The sequence below is a fragment of the Lytechinus pictus genome, chromosome 17, assembly GCF_037042905.1.
Source record: "Lytechinus pictus isolate F3 Inbred chromosome 17, Lp3.0, whole genome shotgun sequence".
Taxonomy (NCBI): domain Eukaryota; kingdom Metazoa; phylum Echinodermata; class Echinoidea; order Temnopleuroida; family Toxopneustidae; genus Lytechinus; species Lytechinus pictus.
In genome coordinates, this window is record NC_087261.1 from 16395584 (window position 1) to 16412750 (window position 17167).

A 17167-nucleotide genomic window follows, 5' to 3' on the forward strand; every position below is an offset into this window, starting at 1 on the left:
TCATCCACTCACTATTTCTTTTGTATTTTATTATATGAAATATGATATATTCTAATTTTCTCCTCATTGCCAAGTGAAAAAGTGATTAATTCCTCCCCGAACATGTAGAATTAGCATTGTTTAATATTATACGGTTCAGTCAAGTCGGGGTCCCGATGGTCAAATCTGTAAAAAAAAATGAAATATTGTATTATTCAAACAATAAAAAACAAAAGAAATAGTGAGTGATGGACATCATCGAATGACTCATTTGCATGTCACTGACTTGTGCATATCACTATATTTTGTGAAAAATAAGCGAAACTTTAAAATGCCATAACTTTCTTTTTTTACATCCGATTTTGATGAAATTTTCAATGTTAGGCTAGTTTGATTTTTCTCTATTTATTCAAATCAACATTTTGCTGGGGTGGAGTTGACCTTTAAAGCCCCCAAATATGAACAACTATATTTGTATATATTTCACGCCCCTGAATGTTCTAAAATTGCCAGTCCTATAGGCAATGTGTGCTCATATCCTACTTCAACCAGCACATCTAACCTCAACCCCCCCCCCCCTTCACACAGTCACAATCCTGATGAATTCCACTTAATTGTTAAAAACTAACACTCGGCTAAATCTTGAACTTCACGCGTCAGTACAGCTAAAATTACAATGAAGAGCATTCTAGCGACCTCCTTGATATCGGTACTTTTATTTCTTCTACAGAAAATGAAAAGCAAAAACAAAGCACCCCCTTTCTGTGATTGCTAATGAAAGAGTTTGAAAGTTCACTCTTGATGAAAAAAACCCATAAAAGTGGAGTAAATTGCATTTTCATTCCCTTAAATATCACTCATAAATCATTTTCCTGTATGGAGGAAGAAATTTGATTGGTCGATCTGTCATTATATTGAAAAGATCCAAAGCGTGCTTTTTTAATTTTTTTTCTGACAGCACGGAACCAAATCATGATATTGCATAGTGATATATGAAATTGAAATAACACTTTATAGGCCCCCTATGAAAGGGATGCACCCTACCTCAAGTCTATAGGCCCCCCTATTGTACCAAGACCTGTTAAAAATATCTGTTAATGTCTGAAAAAAAGTGGAGAAGATACAAAAGAAATGAGATTTACAAAATTTAGAGGGTAGTATTATGATTAATAGGCCTATTATGGGTTGAACCATGAACACCGAAAATAGTCCTCAAAATTGCTTATATTCTTAGACAAAAAAAAAAAGAACTTGGCGTGCTTCGGGCTCGCATTATTGGTCTTAAGCCAGTGAGCCTTTCATTTTTGTGAAAATAAAGCTATTTACGTAATGCTTAAAACGCCCCCCCCCCCCCGGCCCACACTCTCTTCCTTGAACAAGTATATATAGCGATCATAAAAAACGAGAAGAAAAAAGGAAAAGGAAAAGTAAAATGTTTGAAATATTCAATAATAGCTAGCCTACCAGGCTTAAAATATATATCAAACAAATAGATTTGTGTATTAAAGTATTATACAGTCAAAATTTTTGCCACGTACATAAGCGCTCATCTATATCTGGCCTCCTCAGCATCATTACGGTACGTCACTAATCTGACCACTCCCCCCCCCCCCCCCATTTATATATTTTTTTAATCGCACACAGGAGAACAGTACAGTAACTTTATGGCGTTATGGCTTAATTTAGTCTTTACTTTCACTGTATATTATAAATGTATTACTATTAATGGTTTTATATGTTTAATATGGCATTTTTTATGTTTATTGACCTGAAGTTGTGAAAAAAACAAATTTCCAATATGGATAAATAAAGACGAACTTAACAACATATGATTGGGGTTTACATTTTTATTGCGCAAGTACATCAATATTAAGCTCGTTATAAGTTACGGATGTAAACAAACAACAAGCGCATGTGAAGCCATAAATTTGCTCCATATCTGGATAGACCACCATCCAACGTTAGTCACGTCAATGAACACTTGGTAATTCATTACAATTTCAGCAAATTGACAAGATGAACAGCTACATTAGCCTTCCAGATTACGTGGAGCGCAAAGGATCTTTATTTTTGCGATCAAACCACATGAATTATAGTCGACCAACTCTAAATTCTAATTGGTAAGTTATCCACAATTTCATCATCGCCATCGGCGCGTAGCTGTCCTATCGCCCGTCAGTAGCCCGTTAGGTGTTGGTGAACGATGGCCGTGTGGTGGTTGTGTCATAAAATGATTATATTAAGATTATTATTTAGAAGATGCAATGTTTACGAATATTTTTAGAGGAAATTTTAGAGATCGTGTTTTTTTATTTTGATAATGACAATGTGAAATATATTTTATCTCATATCTCACAAAAAAAATTAGACTTGGAAAGACATGAAAAAAAACTTGTTCTTAATCTTAATATTCTTATTATAAAATTAAAAATGATTTAGAAACTGTTAGTGTTTTGTTAGGTCAGGTTACTTTTTAGTTTAAATTTCATTATTGTGGACCATACAGCATAGACAAATGCCCAAGTCACCAGTACATGTGTACCACAGCCCCAGGCTGTGGTACATTTTACCACAGTTTCATCATGTATTTTGAATGACTTGGAACCTAGATCTAGGTCTACCTTAGACTCTAGTCTAGATAAATTGATAGTCTATTAATCATGTGTTTTTTTTCATCATGTTACACAGACAAGGAACATAACTGTTCTAAGCTTTCACAATGAGTTTTTTCCTGATGATACTCATCCACTCCGTATCTTTTTGTCTTATTTTATCATGTCAATAATCTAGGCACCAATCCAGAGAAGCTGAACCCAAGGATTATGATATTAATGATTTTGAGAAACTACAGGACAGAAAACTTCACAACACAACTTACAAGAGAATCGGTGATGTCACAGATGGGGTAAGAGTGCTGATTTATTGTATTTATATATCTGAGGAAAATAAGATTGTAGGTCTTCGATAGGTGTAGGCCTATAGACTATTATCTTGGTATTGGTGGTGATTTTTTACCTGATTGCTAAGAAAGCATGAATGCTTGTAAGCAAGCAACCAGAGGACCGACGGCTTAAGGTCCTCTCCGAAGGACCTGGTACTGAGAATTAATGCCTTACCAAAGGACACTAGCGCACCAAGTGAGAATCGAACCCGGGTCACCGGAATACGAGTCCCCTGCTCTACCGTCTGAGCTATCGCGCCTCCATCTAACTACAAATAATTAACAACATTTTGACTTCAAACTATCCAATTTTCTCAAGCTCGATTTAATTGGTTCTCCTTTTCAAGCGATAAATTGAAAGTTTTTGAAACCTCAATTTACTCTATTCCTTCACCTCTGGAAACTTACATTTTTCATTCTTTTATTCAGTTATATCTTTTTTCTTTGATTTCAGATTTATAAATTCATTCATTCATTCATTATTTCATTCATTCTTTCATTCATTCATTTATTCATTCTTTCATTCATTCTTTATTTATTCATTTACATGTACACAAAGGAGAATGAAACCCTTGTAAAAAGTTATATTTTTTTCATTTATAAATTCATACTTAAATTACTGTATAACACACTGGCATAAATCCTCGCATCACACCTTTTGTTTAGGAGCGGAATGATGTATTGTTCCACCCCCGCCCCCCCCCCCACTTGAATAGCATAACGTTACAGATTTACTCCTGTGCTGTATAAACAATATTCTTAGCCTTTAAAACATGGTTTTGACTAATGATAATCTGTATATTTGAGACCTGAAGTTTTAATTATTATTTTGTTTGTCATAACTGAGCCACATATAAATCTTGATTTATATACTTTGTTTTAACTTTTAATTCTTTTAGATTACTATTTTATTTTTTGTAGTTTTATATCATGAATTCCGTAGTTACTTTGTTAAATTGTATTTGTTATTTTTATCTATTTGATGAATTTTTTTATATACTGTTATACATATTCAATTTTTTAACCTGTTGTATCAGGACCATTATGTAAAACAGTTGTGCTGATCATGTTTTTTATCCTGTATAAATAAATTCAAATAAATAAATAAATAAATTGATTTATTCATTTCATTTTCGTATTCTGTATCATTTTCCTTTACTTTAAATCCCCTTCAGTCGTTCCCATTGACCACAACACAAGACCATCTGGAGCAAGCCAATTTAAAGAAAGATTTTGAAGAACAAGAGCCGAGAAAGCCAATGGTCAATGTTGCAACTATCGCACATGCAGACTTAGATAGGTAAGGCTCGTTCCTCTCTGCTTAAAAGATATGAAGGGGTGAGTTGGGTAGGAGGTTGGATACTACTTAACATGTATCTACACTTTTGGGGGTAGATTTTTTTTAAATTTGTGAATAATATTGGAATAAAATGGCTTAAATCAGCATATTCATGTAAAGTAAAACGAGAATGGGTAGAAGTGAGAGACAGACATGCAGACAGAAACATACAGAAAGAGAGAATGGGAGGAGCTATGAGAAGATGTAAATACATGTATGTGAATTTGGAGCTGGGAGGATGTAAAAATTTGAAAGCTCATGTAAAATATTTCATATTACATTATCGATTTTCCTGTACCTTGGTTCTAATAAACTTATCATGTGAGACATGTATAGGTTTTATTGATTAATATCACAATACACAACAAAATGACTATGGCTGTGTTTCTGAGAGCAGATTTGTAAATCACTTGGATTTATTTTCATTTTATTCTGACAAGCAGGCTTTACATTTAATGTATGTTTTTTATTTGCCTTTATGATATTTCGAGATATGGGTTATAGGAAGCCTTGATATTATAACAATTTGGGATAGTACCATTCTTATCATATTTTTTATTGATTTCTCTTTTCTTTTGTGATTTTTCCTTTCAGGGATACTGGTAAACCCAAGACAGGCTTTGGAGCAGTTTTACCTAGGCACAATCCAGAACATGACAAGCGCCATCTTGAGACGACAAACCGTGCAGACTACAAGCCACCCTATCCATACACAGCAGCACCGGTGAGTCTAATAGAAAACATCTTTGTCTAAATAAATATAGATTTCCTCACCTTTTTTCACTCTTTTCTTCTTTTCCTCTTTTCCTCTGTATCTTATTTGTTCTCTTATATTCTATTCCCCATTTTCTTTTCTTATCTGTGAATGTTCTCTCTTAGTTAGAGTGTTGTGTCTTTCCTGATTTGTTTTCTTTTCTTGTTTTATAATATTTTTTTCTTTTCTTTTCCTGCTTTTCTTTGGTCTTTTCCTTCTTTTATCATTCTCTTCCTTTCAGTCTTTTTCTTTTCCTTCTTTTCTAAGAACTTTCTCTTTCTCATCTCTAGTATCTTTCCATTCCTCATTTTCCTTCTTTCCATCATTTTCTTATTCTGTATCTTTCTCTTTCTCTTCTTTTTTTTTCAGAACTTTTTAATTCTCGCCCCTTTCTTAGCATCTTTCCATTCCTCATTTTCCTTCTTTTAATCATATTCTTATTCCGTATCTTTCTCTTTTTTTTCTTCTCAGAACATTTTCATTCTCGCCCCTTTCTTAGCATCTTTCCATTCCTCATTTTCCTTCTTTTCATCATTTTCTTATTCTGTATCTTTCTCTTTCTCTTCTTTTTTTCAGAACTTTTTCATTCTTGTCCCTTTCTTAGGATCTTTTCATTCTTCCTTTCCTTCTTTTTATCATTTTCTTATTCCGTATCTTTCTCTTTTTCTTCTCAGAACATTTTTATTCTCGCCCCTTTCTTAGCATCTTTCCATTCCTCATTTTCCTTCTTTTCATCATTTTCTTATTCTGTATCTTTCTCTTCTTTTTTCTCAGAACATTTTCATTCTTGCCCCTTTCTTAGTATCTTTCCATTCTTCCTTTCCTTCTTTTCATCATTTTCTTATTCCGTATCTTCCTCTTTCTCTTTTTTCTCAGAACTTTCTCATTTTCGTCCCTTTCTTAGCATCTTTCCATTCCTCATTTTCCTTCTTTTCATCATTTTCTTATTCCGTATCTTTCTCTTTCTCTATTTTTCTCAGAACTTTTTCATTCTAGCCCCTTTCTTAGCATCTTTCCATTCTTCCTTTTCCTTCTTTTCATCATTTCCTTATTCTGTATCTTCCTCTTTCTCTTTTTTCTCAGAACTTTCTCATTTTCGTCCCTTTCTTAGCATCTTTCCATTCGTCCTTTTCCTTCTTTTCATCATTTTCTTATTCTGTATCTTTCTCTTCTTTTCTAAGAACTTTTTAAATCTCGTCCCTTTCTTAGCAGCTTTACATTCTTCCTTTCCTTCTTTTCATCATTTTCTTATTCTGTATCTTTTTCTTTTTTCTTAGAACTTTTTCATTCTTGCCCCTTTCTTACTATCTTTCCATTCTTCCTTTCCTTCTTTTCATCATTTTCTTATTCTGTATCTTTCTCTTTTTTCTTAGAACTTTTTAATTCTTGCCCCTTTCTTACTATCTTTCCATTCTTCCTTTCCTTCTTTTCATCATTTTCTTATTTTGTATCTTTCTCTTTTTTCTTAGAACTTTTTCATTCTTGCCCCTTTCTTACTATCTTTACATTCCTCATTTTCCTTCTTTTCATCATTCTCTTACTCTGCATATTTCTCATGAATACTATGGCCCGTATTCCAAACTCGGGTGTAAATTAAACCCTGGTTTAAAGTTGGGTTTAACTATGGAGTGCCAATTGGGGCACAAATCTGTAACAGTACACATCAAATTTATTGACTCATATGACACCCAATTGTTCATAATTGTCTGGGAATGATAAATGAAGTATTTTGAAGTATTTTTCTTCATCATGAAAGCAAAATAGTAAATATAAGAATGTACATCAGATACAGAATTTTAGAATTTTTGGCTCCCCATAATGTTAGCACAGAGTTAAACCGTGGTCTATAAAGTTAAACCTGACTTCAGAATGTGATTTACATTCCTTTATGATAAAAAAAAAACAATCAAATAATGTAATTGGAGGAATATGGTTTCATGATGATTTTCTTTCACCTTGCAGTACTTATACACACTCACCCCTAACTTATGATCACTTACCATTTTCTTTTTCGTTTTCTTGCAGGAGCAACTTCCGGACTTTGCAGACGACTCCAACGCGTATCGCAAGTGCCACAGTCAGTTCACGGACACTGCCGACTTCCGTCGCTTTGGCCGAAATACGTTCCAGGACGAGAGCGGAATTTATGGGAACACGCAGCTGAAGAGGAACGTTTACCAAACGACAAACACCATCCCAAAAGTATTAGAATGATGATGGGAGTGGTTATAGAGACTATATTTTTCAAAATTTTCAGTTGAGATTCTACTTGATGAAGAGGGACCACATTTTGACATCAAGTTTAAGTTTCGTGCTGCTAGTCTCACCTTGAGGAAAGTGTGACTTTTATTTCATCTTTTAATTGATTGTCTTCAGAAAATGAATTAAAGTTTTAAAAAGACTTCCAAGAGATTGGTATAATGCTGCTGATGATCGATATTGGCATAATGTGCAATGTTTTCAGAACAGAAAAACGGAAAATGAATTTCGAATCAGTTTTCAGGAGATGTTAGTGATGCAGATGATCATTAAAATTGCTGTTGGCCCCCAATTGCAAGGTACGACTGACCGCAAGAAAGAATTACAAGCCAAAAGCGAATTGATGCCTTCTTTGGAGGAAGTGTGCCGATGGAAGTACAATCTATGCTTTATCGTTAAAAGTCTTAATGATCGAGATAATAAAAAAATCTTGAAGCAGCATACATGAACTTTGATAATGGATTAGACTTCTACTACTTTACATTATTTAAATTAATGTATTCCTGCTTACTATATGGTATGATGATTGGATATTTCTGTATTCTTACTGCTGGTATATGTATGGTCGTTGTTCTAATGAAGTTTAAAAGCCCAAAATTGTTCTGTTTATTTTATTTGAATGAGACTGCCAAATGCCTCTAATCTCACATGACAATTTCAGTCTTTAGAGACCTCACTGGATTCATTAGATATTTTTATATCATGGTTTTACAAGTTAAAATTCAATAGTCTTATATCCCACCAATTATAGATTTACACACCAATCTCATGGTGTTGTTTTTTTTGGCAATGAAAATCTCATGGAACAGTTTGTAAAAATGATGTCAAGGCCTGATGGTAACAATATGATATCAACAAATTACTTAGAGCCCAAGAAGATCGTCAATGTAAAATTGTATACTCTACTTCCATCTGTCCGTTTCCTTCAAAACAAATTTTTGATTGACTGTATAAATGGCGAAATGCACAGACAATTTTCCAAAGTCTGTAGACTTTTCATATATATTAGCCCGTCCAAGATGTGTCTGTTTTCAGGTCAGGTTGTGTTTCATGTTGTACAGTATATGTAATGAAGTCACTGTAGCTGCTATTCTTGTATGCAAAGTTTTATCCGTCCTACACTACATGTAGATCTCTCAATACATGTATATAGTGTTTTATTTTTCAGTACTTTCAGATATGCATGATTTACACAATGATAATCATGACCTCTAATAAGAAAATGTTTCAAATCATGTTGGACATTCAGATCATGTTGGACAACCACATATATTTAATTAGTATCTTTAAAAAAATCATTATGATGTACTCTGTTTGAAAGCAATAAAAACAATGAATGAATATGAACTATATATTGTCTTTCAGCTATTTATTCCTTTATTGATGTGAATTGCACTCATAGATATAAATACATGCATTCTAATATTATACAGACAACAAACCAGTTTTTTTTTCATTATTTTCACTCATCAATATGCCACATTTTGCACATACTTATCTACATGTAGTCTATTTGAACTTGAAATCTGCATACACGAGTCGGATTCTTCAATACATTTGTGCTATTCTTGTTAAATCTTTTAGATAACGTAGTCTACGTGGCATGAAATACATTGAAATATTCATGTTTGGCCCAACAAAGGGCAGACATCCTACTTTCGTCAGGGGGGGGGGGGGTGGGAGGAGTCACTTCTGGGCCCAAAAAGAAAGAGGAATGAGAAGAATAAATTGATGACAGAAGGAGCGAATTAAGCATGTGAAAGAGATCTTGGAGATTTTCTGGTTGTGCAAATAAACCATGCCCATGTTTATTTGTTTGTTTTGCTTTTTGAAAAAAAAGCACTAATAAAATTTAGATCATCTTTCCGCCTACTAAAATAACGTGGGTCCGCCCCTTTTGATTAAATGCATTCAATCTTACTTTTGAAATTATTCATCGATAAATATTGATACTCACGAGTAAGTTATGAGCAGGGCGCCACCACATGGGGGCAAGGACAACCGCATCGTATGATTTTTCAAGATGTGAGGAGGGGGAAAAAGAGAATGACGAGAAAAGAAAGAAGGAAGAAGAAATACATGCATAGTATAGCCTATTTATAAGGCCTGGGCCCAGTCTTACAAAGATTTTTGATTGATTCAATCAACATCAACTATATGGAAATCCATCGTTATCGTCATTTTTCCTACAGGAAATTTCCTTTGTAAACAGTGGAGCACGTCAATGAATTGTCAAAAGAATGGTGAATCTACGAGTGTACATCATTATCTATAAAATAGTTTGAACAAACATGCATTTTAGATGTCGATGTTGCTGGCTTTCCATAGTTGTGGTTGATCGGATCACTCGTAACTCTTTGTTAGAAGGGCCCTGATCTGTGATACTCTAGTCTATACTCAGTGTTTCCCAAAATTTCCCGAAACTGAAACTCAAAATTCCTGAAATTCATAGACGTTTCCTGGAATTTTCAAATTTTATCTTCTTAAAAATAATCGGACAATAACAAAGCGAGCCTAAACTAGTCCAAGTGACCAAAATCAGGGAATTTAACCTTTTTTGTTGAATGCACTTTTTGAAGAAAAAAAATAGCAAGAAAATTACAAAATGCGAGCTCGTAGCGCGAGCAGAAAATTTTGAGCTGCGTAAACAAGTCTTTAAATATGACATGAATATTGAAATTTGCTACGATTAATTGTAATCTTCTGATTTCCCGGAATCATACCCAAAAATGATCCGGATTTCCCGGAATTCGGGAAATTTCCTTCAAAGTGGAAACCATTCTATACTACCCGTATAATTTAAATGAGAAAAAATGTGACGTCACACCTGGGTCGTCATCCCGCTATATCAAAATATCATGGGCGTCGCCCCTGGTTCTAAATATGACCTATTTCCGATAAAGGATGGCAGCGAATCTTCATAAATATTATTCGTAAACAAAAACTTCAAAAAATAACTTACATGTATATTGTATCCCATATGAAATTTTATTTATACGACTAGGCCTATTTCAGTATTGCAAGAAAAATCTATTTCAGTTACTTGCAAATCTAGGGTAAGTATTAAGAGACACAAATTAGGGAGTTATTGTTTGGTAAGTTAAAACTTTAACTGGGCTAATTGCATTATAATTTCTCCTTGTATAGGTCTACAACTGACAACATTTCCTATAAATGTAATCTTTATTGTTAGTTATTTTTTACTCAATCCCAAAATGAGACGGAATACAAAACTTACTCAACTTCTACCTTAATACTGACTGCGATTACCATGTTAACTTGGTAAAAACATAATATGATGCTGCGGGTTATAATGATAACAATAATGATAATGATATTAATACTATACTGACAATGATGATAATGGTAGTAAAAATAATGTTAATGATGATCATGATGATAATGGGATTCATACAGTATAATCATAATCATCATCATCATTATACATTTCTTTTATTAAGCGCATTTTCATAAGATGCGATGCGCATGTAATCAAAATAATAAATACAAAATTAAAAAAGCACAAGTGGGCTGGGGCTACAGCAGATCACAGCTACCAACACATAATATCGAAATTACTACACTTAGAAGAGGTACGTTTGAGACACTTCTAACAAATATAATTGATAAGTAGCGAATAAATATGGAATGTTTATTTTTAAAAGGAATGAACGTATACATTGCACTGCTTTCGATTTGAGTTACATTCAAAGCGTGAATACAAAAGCAACATTAATTTTTTGTTCGTTTTTATAGACAATAATCTTAACTATTTTCTTTGTACATTATAAATCTATTTACAATGGATTTTACATTCACGTACTGCAGAACATCAATAAACCTGCATCTGTATAGGTTTCGTTTTTACCAATTATGCTCATCAAAAGAGGACCAAAATAATAACTAATGTGTCGCAGAATATAATGTGTGCAACCCCACTTATTTGTAAAGGTAAATTGCCAATTCGTCTACTGCCAACGCGTCCACTCACCACATGGTCTACCTTCGTTTAGTCTAATGCCATTCCATCCATCAACATTTCGTCTAACAACCATTTGGTCCAATAACCATTTGGTCCAATCATCACTTCGTCTAATTAATCACCAGTTCACCTTTGACCATTTCGTCTCATAACCAGTTGGTCTAATTTTCCTTTTATTTTCATTCATTTTGCCCGATTAACACTTAGTCAATTAGACCAAATGGTATATGGACTAAATGGCTATTGGACCAAGTGGTTATTAGACGAAATGGTGAATGGACGAAATGGCAATTAGACCATGTGGATATTGGACGAACTGATGGAAGACCAAATGATAGTAGACGAGTTGGCAATTGGACGAATTGGCATTAGACCAAATGAAAATAAACCTTCGTAAAGATTGGTAAAATAAGTTAAGGATATGACCATAATAAATTATTGCCAAATTATTAGTTAAAAGTCAAAAAGTTTGACTGTTTTGGGGGTTGAAAGATGTTACTCCTCAAAGAGTTGAGATTGTGTATGCACTGTCAGCGGGCAAGAAGACTCTTGCTGGCATTTAATGAAAGCAGGGGCCGCGGAAGCGGCGGGGGGGGGGGGGGCTTCAGCCCCCCCCCACTTTTTTCCAAAACCGTGTACAGTACGTGACGGATGTTTATCTGACAGTTACTATAGTAACAATCAGACGCCCGTGCTTCTCAGCCAATCAGAGCGAAGGAAGTTGCTAGATCTACTATGTAAATTATGTCTTCACTAATTGATCCATCAACGCATTTCAAAGGTGCGATATTGATTTCAAAATAATGATCATTGATTATTAGTTCTTTCATACTACCAGACGATTCCTATTGTGATAAAAAAAATATTATTTCCGAGAGCCGAAGCTCCTTATTATTTTTGTCCTCAAACACCTCCCAATTTAAACTGACTTGAATAACTTCCTTCTGAAGTTGATGAAGTGGGGTTTTTTCTGTAAAATACCAATCCTTATATTTCCATCTGATTTGTATTACTTTGCATAAGTGGGTTTTTTTTCTGTAAAATACCATTCCTTATATTTCCATCCGATTTGTATTACTTTGCATATGCTTGAAATGGAAATAAAGATTTAAAGGGGGAGTGAACTGTGTGTGGTCTCTCATTGACTGTATGTAATAAATACATAGTCTTAAAATATACGTTTTAGATATCTACTAATACTACACAGAATAAATTGACCTATAATTGTAATTTGTATAGAAAAACTAAAATGTTTTGAGAGGAAACGTAATTGTTTTGCTATATATACATGTACTTGGTAACATAATTATTGCGGTATAAATGCATTAAGTAGTTAATTATTATGTTATCATTCAAGCGGGTCTATATTACTAAACTACATTAGCATTATCATGATTATGGGTCAGGAAACTGGCCAGGTATGAGTAGTTGAGGACTCAAGATGGCGCTATTGGTTCGTATCTGCTTTAAAGTATTGTATTAAATCAATTGAAAGGTGAGGAAAATAAATCAAAATCTCGGCTTAAAACTACAATAAACTAAAACTGATCGACTTTCATAGAAAGCCTAATGCTGGTAACGTCTTGGTCTATCATACTGCATAAGCCTACACCAGATTTGAAATTCTATTTCTAACTTAAATTACGTACAGGGGACGAGACATTTTATTACGATGATTACTAACGAATTAGTTCATAAGTTGTTTAGGACTGAAATAGAAATAGAAATGAGCTGTTTCGGTGAACAACTAATTCACACTGACAAATTCATCTTGACTTAGCGGGGAGTCAGCCGACTTCTCAGACATGTCTAAATCTGAAGTGGTCTCCTTGGCAGAACGCATGCGCAGTGACGCCAGGCTGAAACATCGCCTTTCGTCGTCATCCAGGCAGTGGGCTGGCGAACCGTGCTTCGGGGATTCGGATGGACTTCGGGGAGAATCGGGAGCATGGATGTGGTGCTTGGAGTGTTTTCCGGAGGTGCACATAGTGGTGGTCGGACCGGAGTGCGAGAGACAGTTGCATCCTGCGGTGCTGGCCGCTTGGGGGAAGTGAAGGTGATCGTTGATTCCTGATCCGGCAATTACTCTGTATTATAGGAAGGGGGGGGGGGGGGGTGTGTTGAAAGTGACATGTAAGTAAGGATTATAAGTATTTTTTGAGGGGGGGGGGCGTCTCTATCACCTTTCCTGAGCTAACACCACACTATCAATTCCAATCCTATTCATCAAGTATTTGGTATAGCGCCACCGCCACTACCACCTATTTACTATCATTATCATAAACACCAACATCATCACCATCATGAATAATAATGATGATAATAATAGTAATAATAATAATAAGAAGAATAATAATAATAATAATTTTAAATTTTACTTTGAATTGCTCATGTTGGGTAATTTTTCTTAAAGTCGGTGGGAGAGAAATCCAATGTGCTAGTGCAGCTTTCTGGAAAGCCCAATCCCATCATCATCATGACATCATCATCACCATCATCATTTCCATAACATATCACCACCAGTATCATTATCCCGAGTTTAATCATCACCACTATTTTCACTGTTGTCAACATCAAAACATGATTACCATAAATTATATTCAGTTATTCAACATATCATCATTCATCATATTATCAATACTCATCAATACGGAAAAGATCATCATCAATTATCATCATCATCATCATCATCATCATCATCATCATCACCATACCCATCATCATCATCATCATCATCATCACCACCATCATCATCATCATCGCCTTCATCATCACACACCAGCACATTCACGTATCTCTAACTGACACTCACCCTCCAGCCAGTGAACGCTGAGCCAGCCTCGCCATCGCTTCGTTGTACAGCATCCCGGGTGTCAAGCTCGGCGGCGAGGCCATCGCCGTGGCTGCTGCGGCCGCTGCTGCAGCCGAACCCGACCTCACTCCCCTGGTTGCGGCAGCGAAGTTCCCGGCGGCTGCCGCGGATAGCCAGGCATTGCCGTGGAATCCGATGGGGTTCGGGTAGGTGTTGATCTGTCGGGTACGCCAAGGGTCGACTCCCAGACGCTGTCGTGCCATCTTACGCCACTTAGCCCGGCGATTCTGGAACCAAACCTTCAAGTGAAATTCAAGAGAAAGAAAAAGGGAAGATTAGTTATTATGTTCAAGTATTGCAGACACTTTTCTATTTTTTAAGTATCAAAATAAACTGACATGTTGCATTTGTTTTCCCCAGTCCTTTTATTCGTTGTTCATCTCCCATGCAGTCCGCCTTAAAATGATGACGACGACGATGATGATGTTGATTATGATGACGATAATGAGGATGAAGATGATTATGATGCTGTTGATTATGATGACGATAATGAGGATGATGGTGATGATGATGATGTTGACGTTGAGGATGACTGTATAATGATGGCGACAACAACGACATCAACGGTAGCAATGTTAATGATGATGGGGATGATGCTGATGACGGATAATGGTGATCCCTAATGGTGGTTAGAATGGCAACTGGTTGTGGTAAAGGGTATCAAGGTAAATTGTGAATATTAAGTGTAAACGAAGATGCGTTGGTCATAATAATTTTGCCATGATGTTGGCAATCGATGTAAATGACCATGGGCATGCAAATATGACGAAGCTTAGAATGCCTACATTTTCCGTGCGATGCTATGTCAGTAACCTAAGACAATGCTCACCTGAACCCTTGCCTCGGTGAGTTGGATGCGCATCGCAAGGTCCTCGCGGAGGAATACATCTGGGTAATGCGTCTTGGCAAAAAGCGTTTCGAGTTCACTGAGCTGCTGCGGTGTAAATGTAGTCCGATTTCGCCGCTGCAAGAAAATAAATATACCAAATCGACATGCTTATTATACAAAAATAGCAATACACTTTATCGATGCTTATAAAACACTCCAGGGAAAATAAAATAAAATGCAGAACTCTGTATAAATCTTGTTTATATTCTGTGAATCATGGATTTAAACAAACATGGGATACCTATTAAATATCGATATGTTTGAGCATGGGCACGATAAAGAGAGCAAGTTAAGTTCCAGATCTTAAAGTTAATCGAAAAACATAGTAGAAAGTCAAAAAGGGGCCTAAGCTTTCGATCCTAGCAGAATCTCCGACGAAGATTCTGCTAGGATCGAAAGCTTAGGCCCCTTTTTGACTTTCTAATTTACTCCATTGGCTCTCTTTTATTAGATAAGCAGTTTTCAGCAGCTTCTTTTTGCCATTGAAAAATATAGTGACAAAATGGTGAAAAGTGGAAAGCTTCTAGAGTTATGCCTATCAATTTTTATTCAACAAAAAAGCAAAATATACTGGGATTGTAAAGGCCACCAAATCGCATGAAAGCAAAATATTTTTTTAATTTGAGGTTCAAATTAACTGTAAGAATACAAATATATCAATTTCGGATGACTGCACAACTAGATTTTGGAGTAAAGGCCAAATTAGTTTCAAATCGTAGTCAATCTTACGACTGCCATGACGTCATAACGACTAGGTATTAGATTCGCTTTTATTCTAATAAGGGATCTAACATAGTCACAGATTTGAACATAGGCATTCGTGCGGTTATTAGAACATTACACAGTAAGATATTCCATTCTCATATTAGCATCGAATTCGACTACGTTTTTTTTCCGAAATCGGGTCACAGACTGATCTAAGGTTTGCATTGGCCTCAAATGCACGATTTTGATTGGCTGAATATGAAGTTGTGTTTGTCTTTCTTAGAGTTACGTTTGATTGCGACTCTCTGTACAACGGTGCCCTGGGACCCCCGATCCTTCATTTTTAATATTAAAATGCAAAAATGGGCAACCTCGCTTCGCTTAAATATACTTACATGGTGTATGAATTTGAAAATATTATTACATTCTCCTCGCCCCCGGAACCCCCTACCCATCCCCCAAAAGTGTACTTATAAACGACTAACAATATTTTCAATAATTGCATGATTATTATAGCACTTACAATCGTTACTTGCCGGCGAAAACCACTCAATAACTATATTTCAAAATGATTGAAACTTGAATGCTTACACAAACCTGGCGTCTACGATTATAAGCCAATTCATCGAGCAGCATCTCCTCGCTAAGACTAGGGTGAACGCTGGACTGCGAGCAGGTTGGTGCAACCAGGGGGTGAGGCATGGCTCCACTGACTGTATAGCAAAAATCAAAGAGATACATATGGGGTGGCCCCGTTTTCACAATAAAGAATTATGTTAAAATTAAAATTCAATATTAGCTAGAGAGGTGAAAAGAAAAAAGGACAGAAAGACTAAACAGACAATTAACTGGGGTCCATAAAGTTTGTACTCTAAGTAATACTTAATGTCGTAGCGCTCTTGCATTCGATACCAAGCGGGCGCGTTCCTCTCCCATATAATATTTCAATTTATATTTCAATTTATTTTTCTGTAATATTATGATTATGTAATGCCTCTGTACCTTTGTAAACTCATCGCAGTTCGACTTTGTCGCAATGATGTTTTTTATCAATAAACCAGTTATCTATCTATCTAGGGTCACGGATGATTATTTTCGTCAGGGGCCGACCTGACATAAGATAGTTTTTGCTCAGCTATGTCGGCGATGCGGAATGAACCCTACAACGCTACAGATGTATTGGAAATGCAAGTCAAATCACAATAAAGTCTTTGTGGAGGGTCGGTGAATCGGTACAGCAGTTTCGTCCGAATTTTCAGAGTTGACGAAAAATCGCAAATATGTCGTTTGTCCAGAGTCATGATTCACGACGAAACTGCTGCTTTAATTCACCGACCCTCGACAAATAATTCATTGTCATGAAGGGCACTTGAGATACTCTACGTTCCAGAAAACGTCTGCGTAGCTGTTGCGAAAACTGTAACACCGTCCAAAAGACGCAATAACC

General features: G+C 35.5%; 2 protein-coding genes across 3 annotated transcripts; one reads left to right on the top strand and one right to left on the bottom strand.

Annotated features, from left to right (window-relative positions):
• The first annotated feature begins 1844 nt into the window (after nucleotides 1–1844).
• Nucleotides 1845–8619, top strand: LOC129279943 (cilia- and flagella-associated protein 95-like). Its single transcript, XM_064112026.1, has 5 exons — nucleotides 1845–2099; nucleotides 2770–2884; nucleotides 4096–4220; nucleotides 4854–4983; nucleotides 7039–8619. Exons 1-5 carry the CDS (start codon nucleotides 1996–1998, stop codon nucleotides 7225–7227), a joined length of 663 nt encoding a protein of 220 aa, XP_063968096.1. The 5' UTR covers nucleotides 1845–1995; the 3' UTR covers nucleotides 7228–8619.
• A 7-nt stretch (nucleotides 8620–8626) lies between these two features.
• On the bottom strand, nucleotides 8627–16428 carry LOC129279857 (dorsal root ganglia homeobox protein-like). Of its 2 annotated transcripts, none has more exons than XM_054915918.2 (4): nucleotides 16312–16428; nucleotides 14956–15090; nucleotides 14067–14365; nucleotides 8627–13341 (listed from the first exon to the last, which is right to left on the bottom strand). In XM_054915918.2, exons 1-4 carry the CDS (start codon nucleotides 16420–16422, stop codon nucleotides 13002–13004), a joined length of 885 nt encoding a protein of 294 aa, XP_054771893.2. In that variant the 5' UTR covers nucleotides 16423–16428; the 3' UTR covers nucleotides 8627–13001. The 2 variants fall into 2 exon arrangements, with proteins under 2 accessions (XP_054771893.2, XP_054771894.2); XM_054915919.2 differs by having other exon boundaries at nucleotides 11445–13341; nucleotides 16318–16428.
• Nucleotides 16429–17167: the final 739 nt, after the last annotated feature.

Excerpts from the sequence above, each read along its gene's own strand:
- LOC129279857 (XM_054915918.2), bottom strand. The coding sequence starts at position 16,422 with ATGCCTCACCCCCTGGTTGCACCAACCTGCTCGCAGTCCAGCGTTCAC. Across the intron at positions 15,091-16,311 it reads ATCGTAGACGCCAGGTTTGT|CGGCGAAATCGGACTACATT; the intron begins GTAAGCATTCAA and ends ATTTTCTTGCAG. Across the intron at positions 14,366-14,955 it reads TCACCGAGGCAAGGGTTCAG|GTTTGGTTCCAGAATCGCCG; the intron begins GTGAGCATTGTC and ends TTTCACTTGAAG.
- LOC129279943 (XM_064112026.1), top strand. The coding sequence starts at position 1,996 with ATGAACAGCTACATTAGCCTTCCAGATTACGTGGAGCGCAAAGGATCT. Across the intron at positions 4,221-4,853 it reads GCACATGCAGACTTAGATAG|GGATACTGGTAAACCCAAGA; the intron begins GTAAGGCTCGTT and ends TTTTCCTTTCAG. Across the intron at positions 4,984-7,038 it reads ATCCATACACAGCAGCACCG|GAGCAACTTCCGGACTTTGC; the intron begins GTGAGTCTAATA and ends GTTTTCTTGCAG.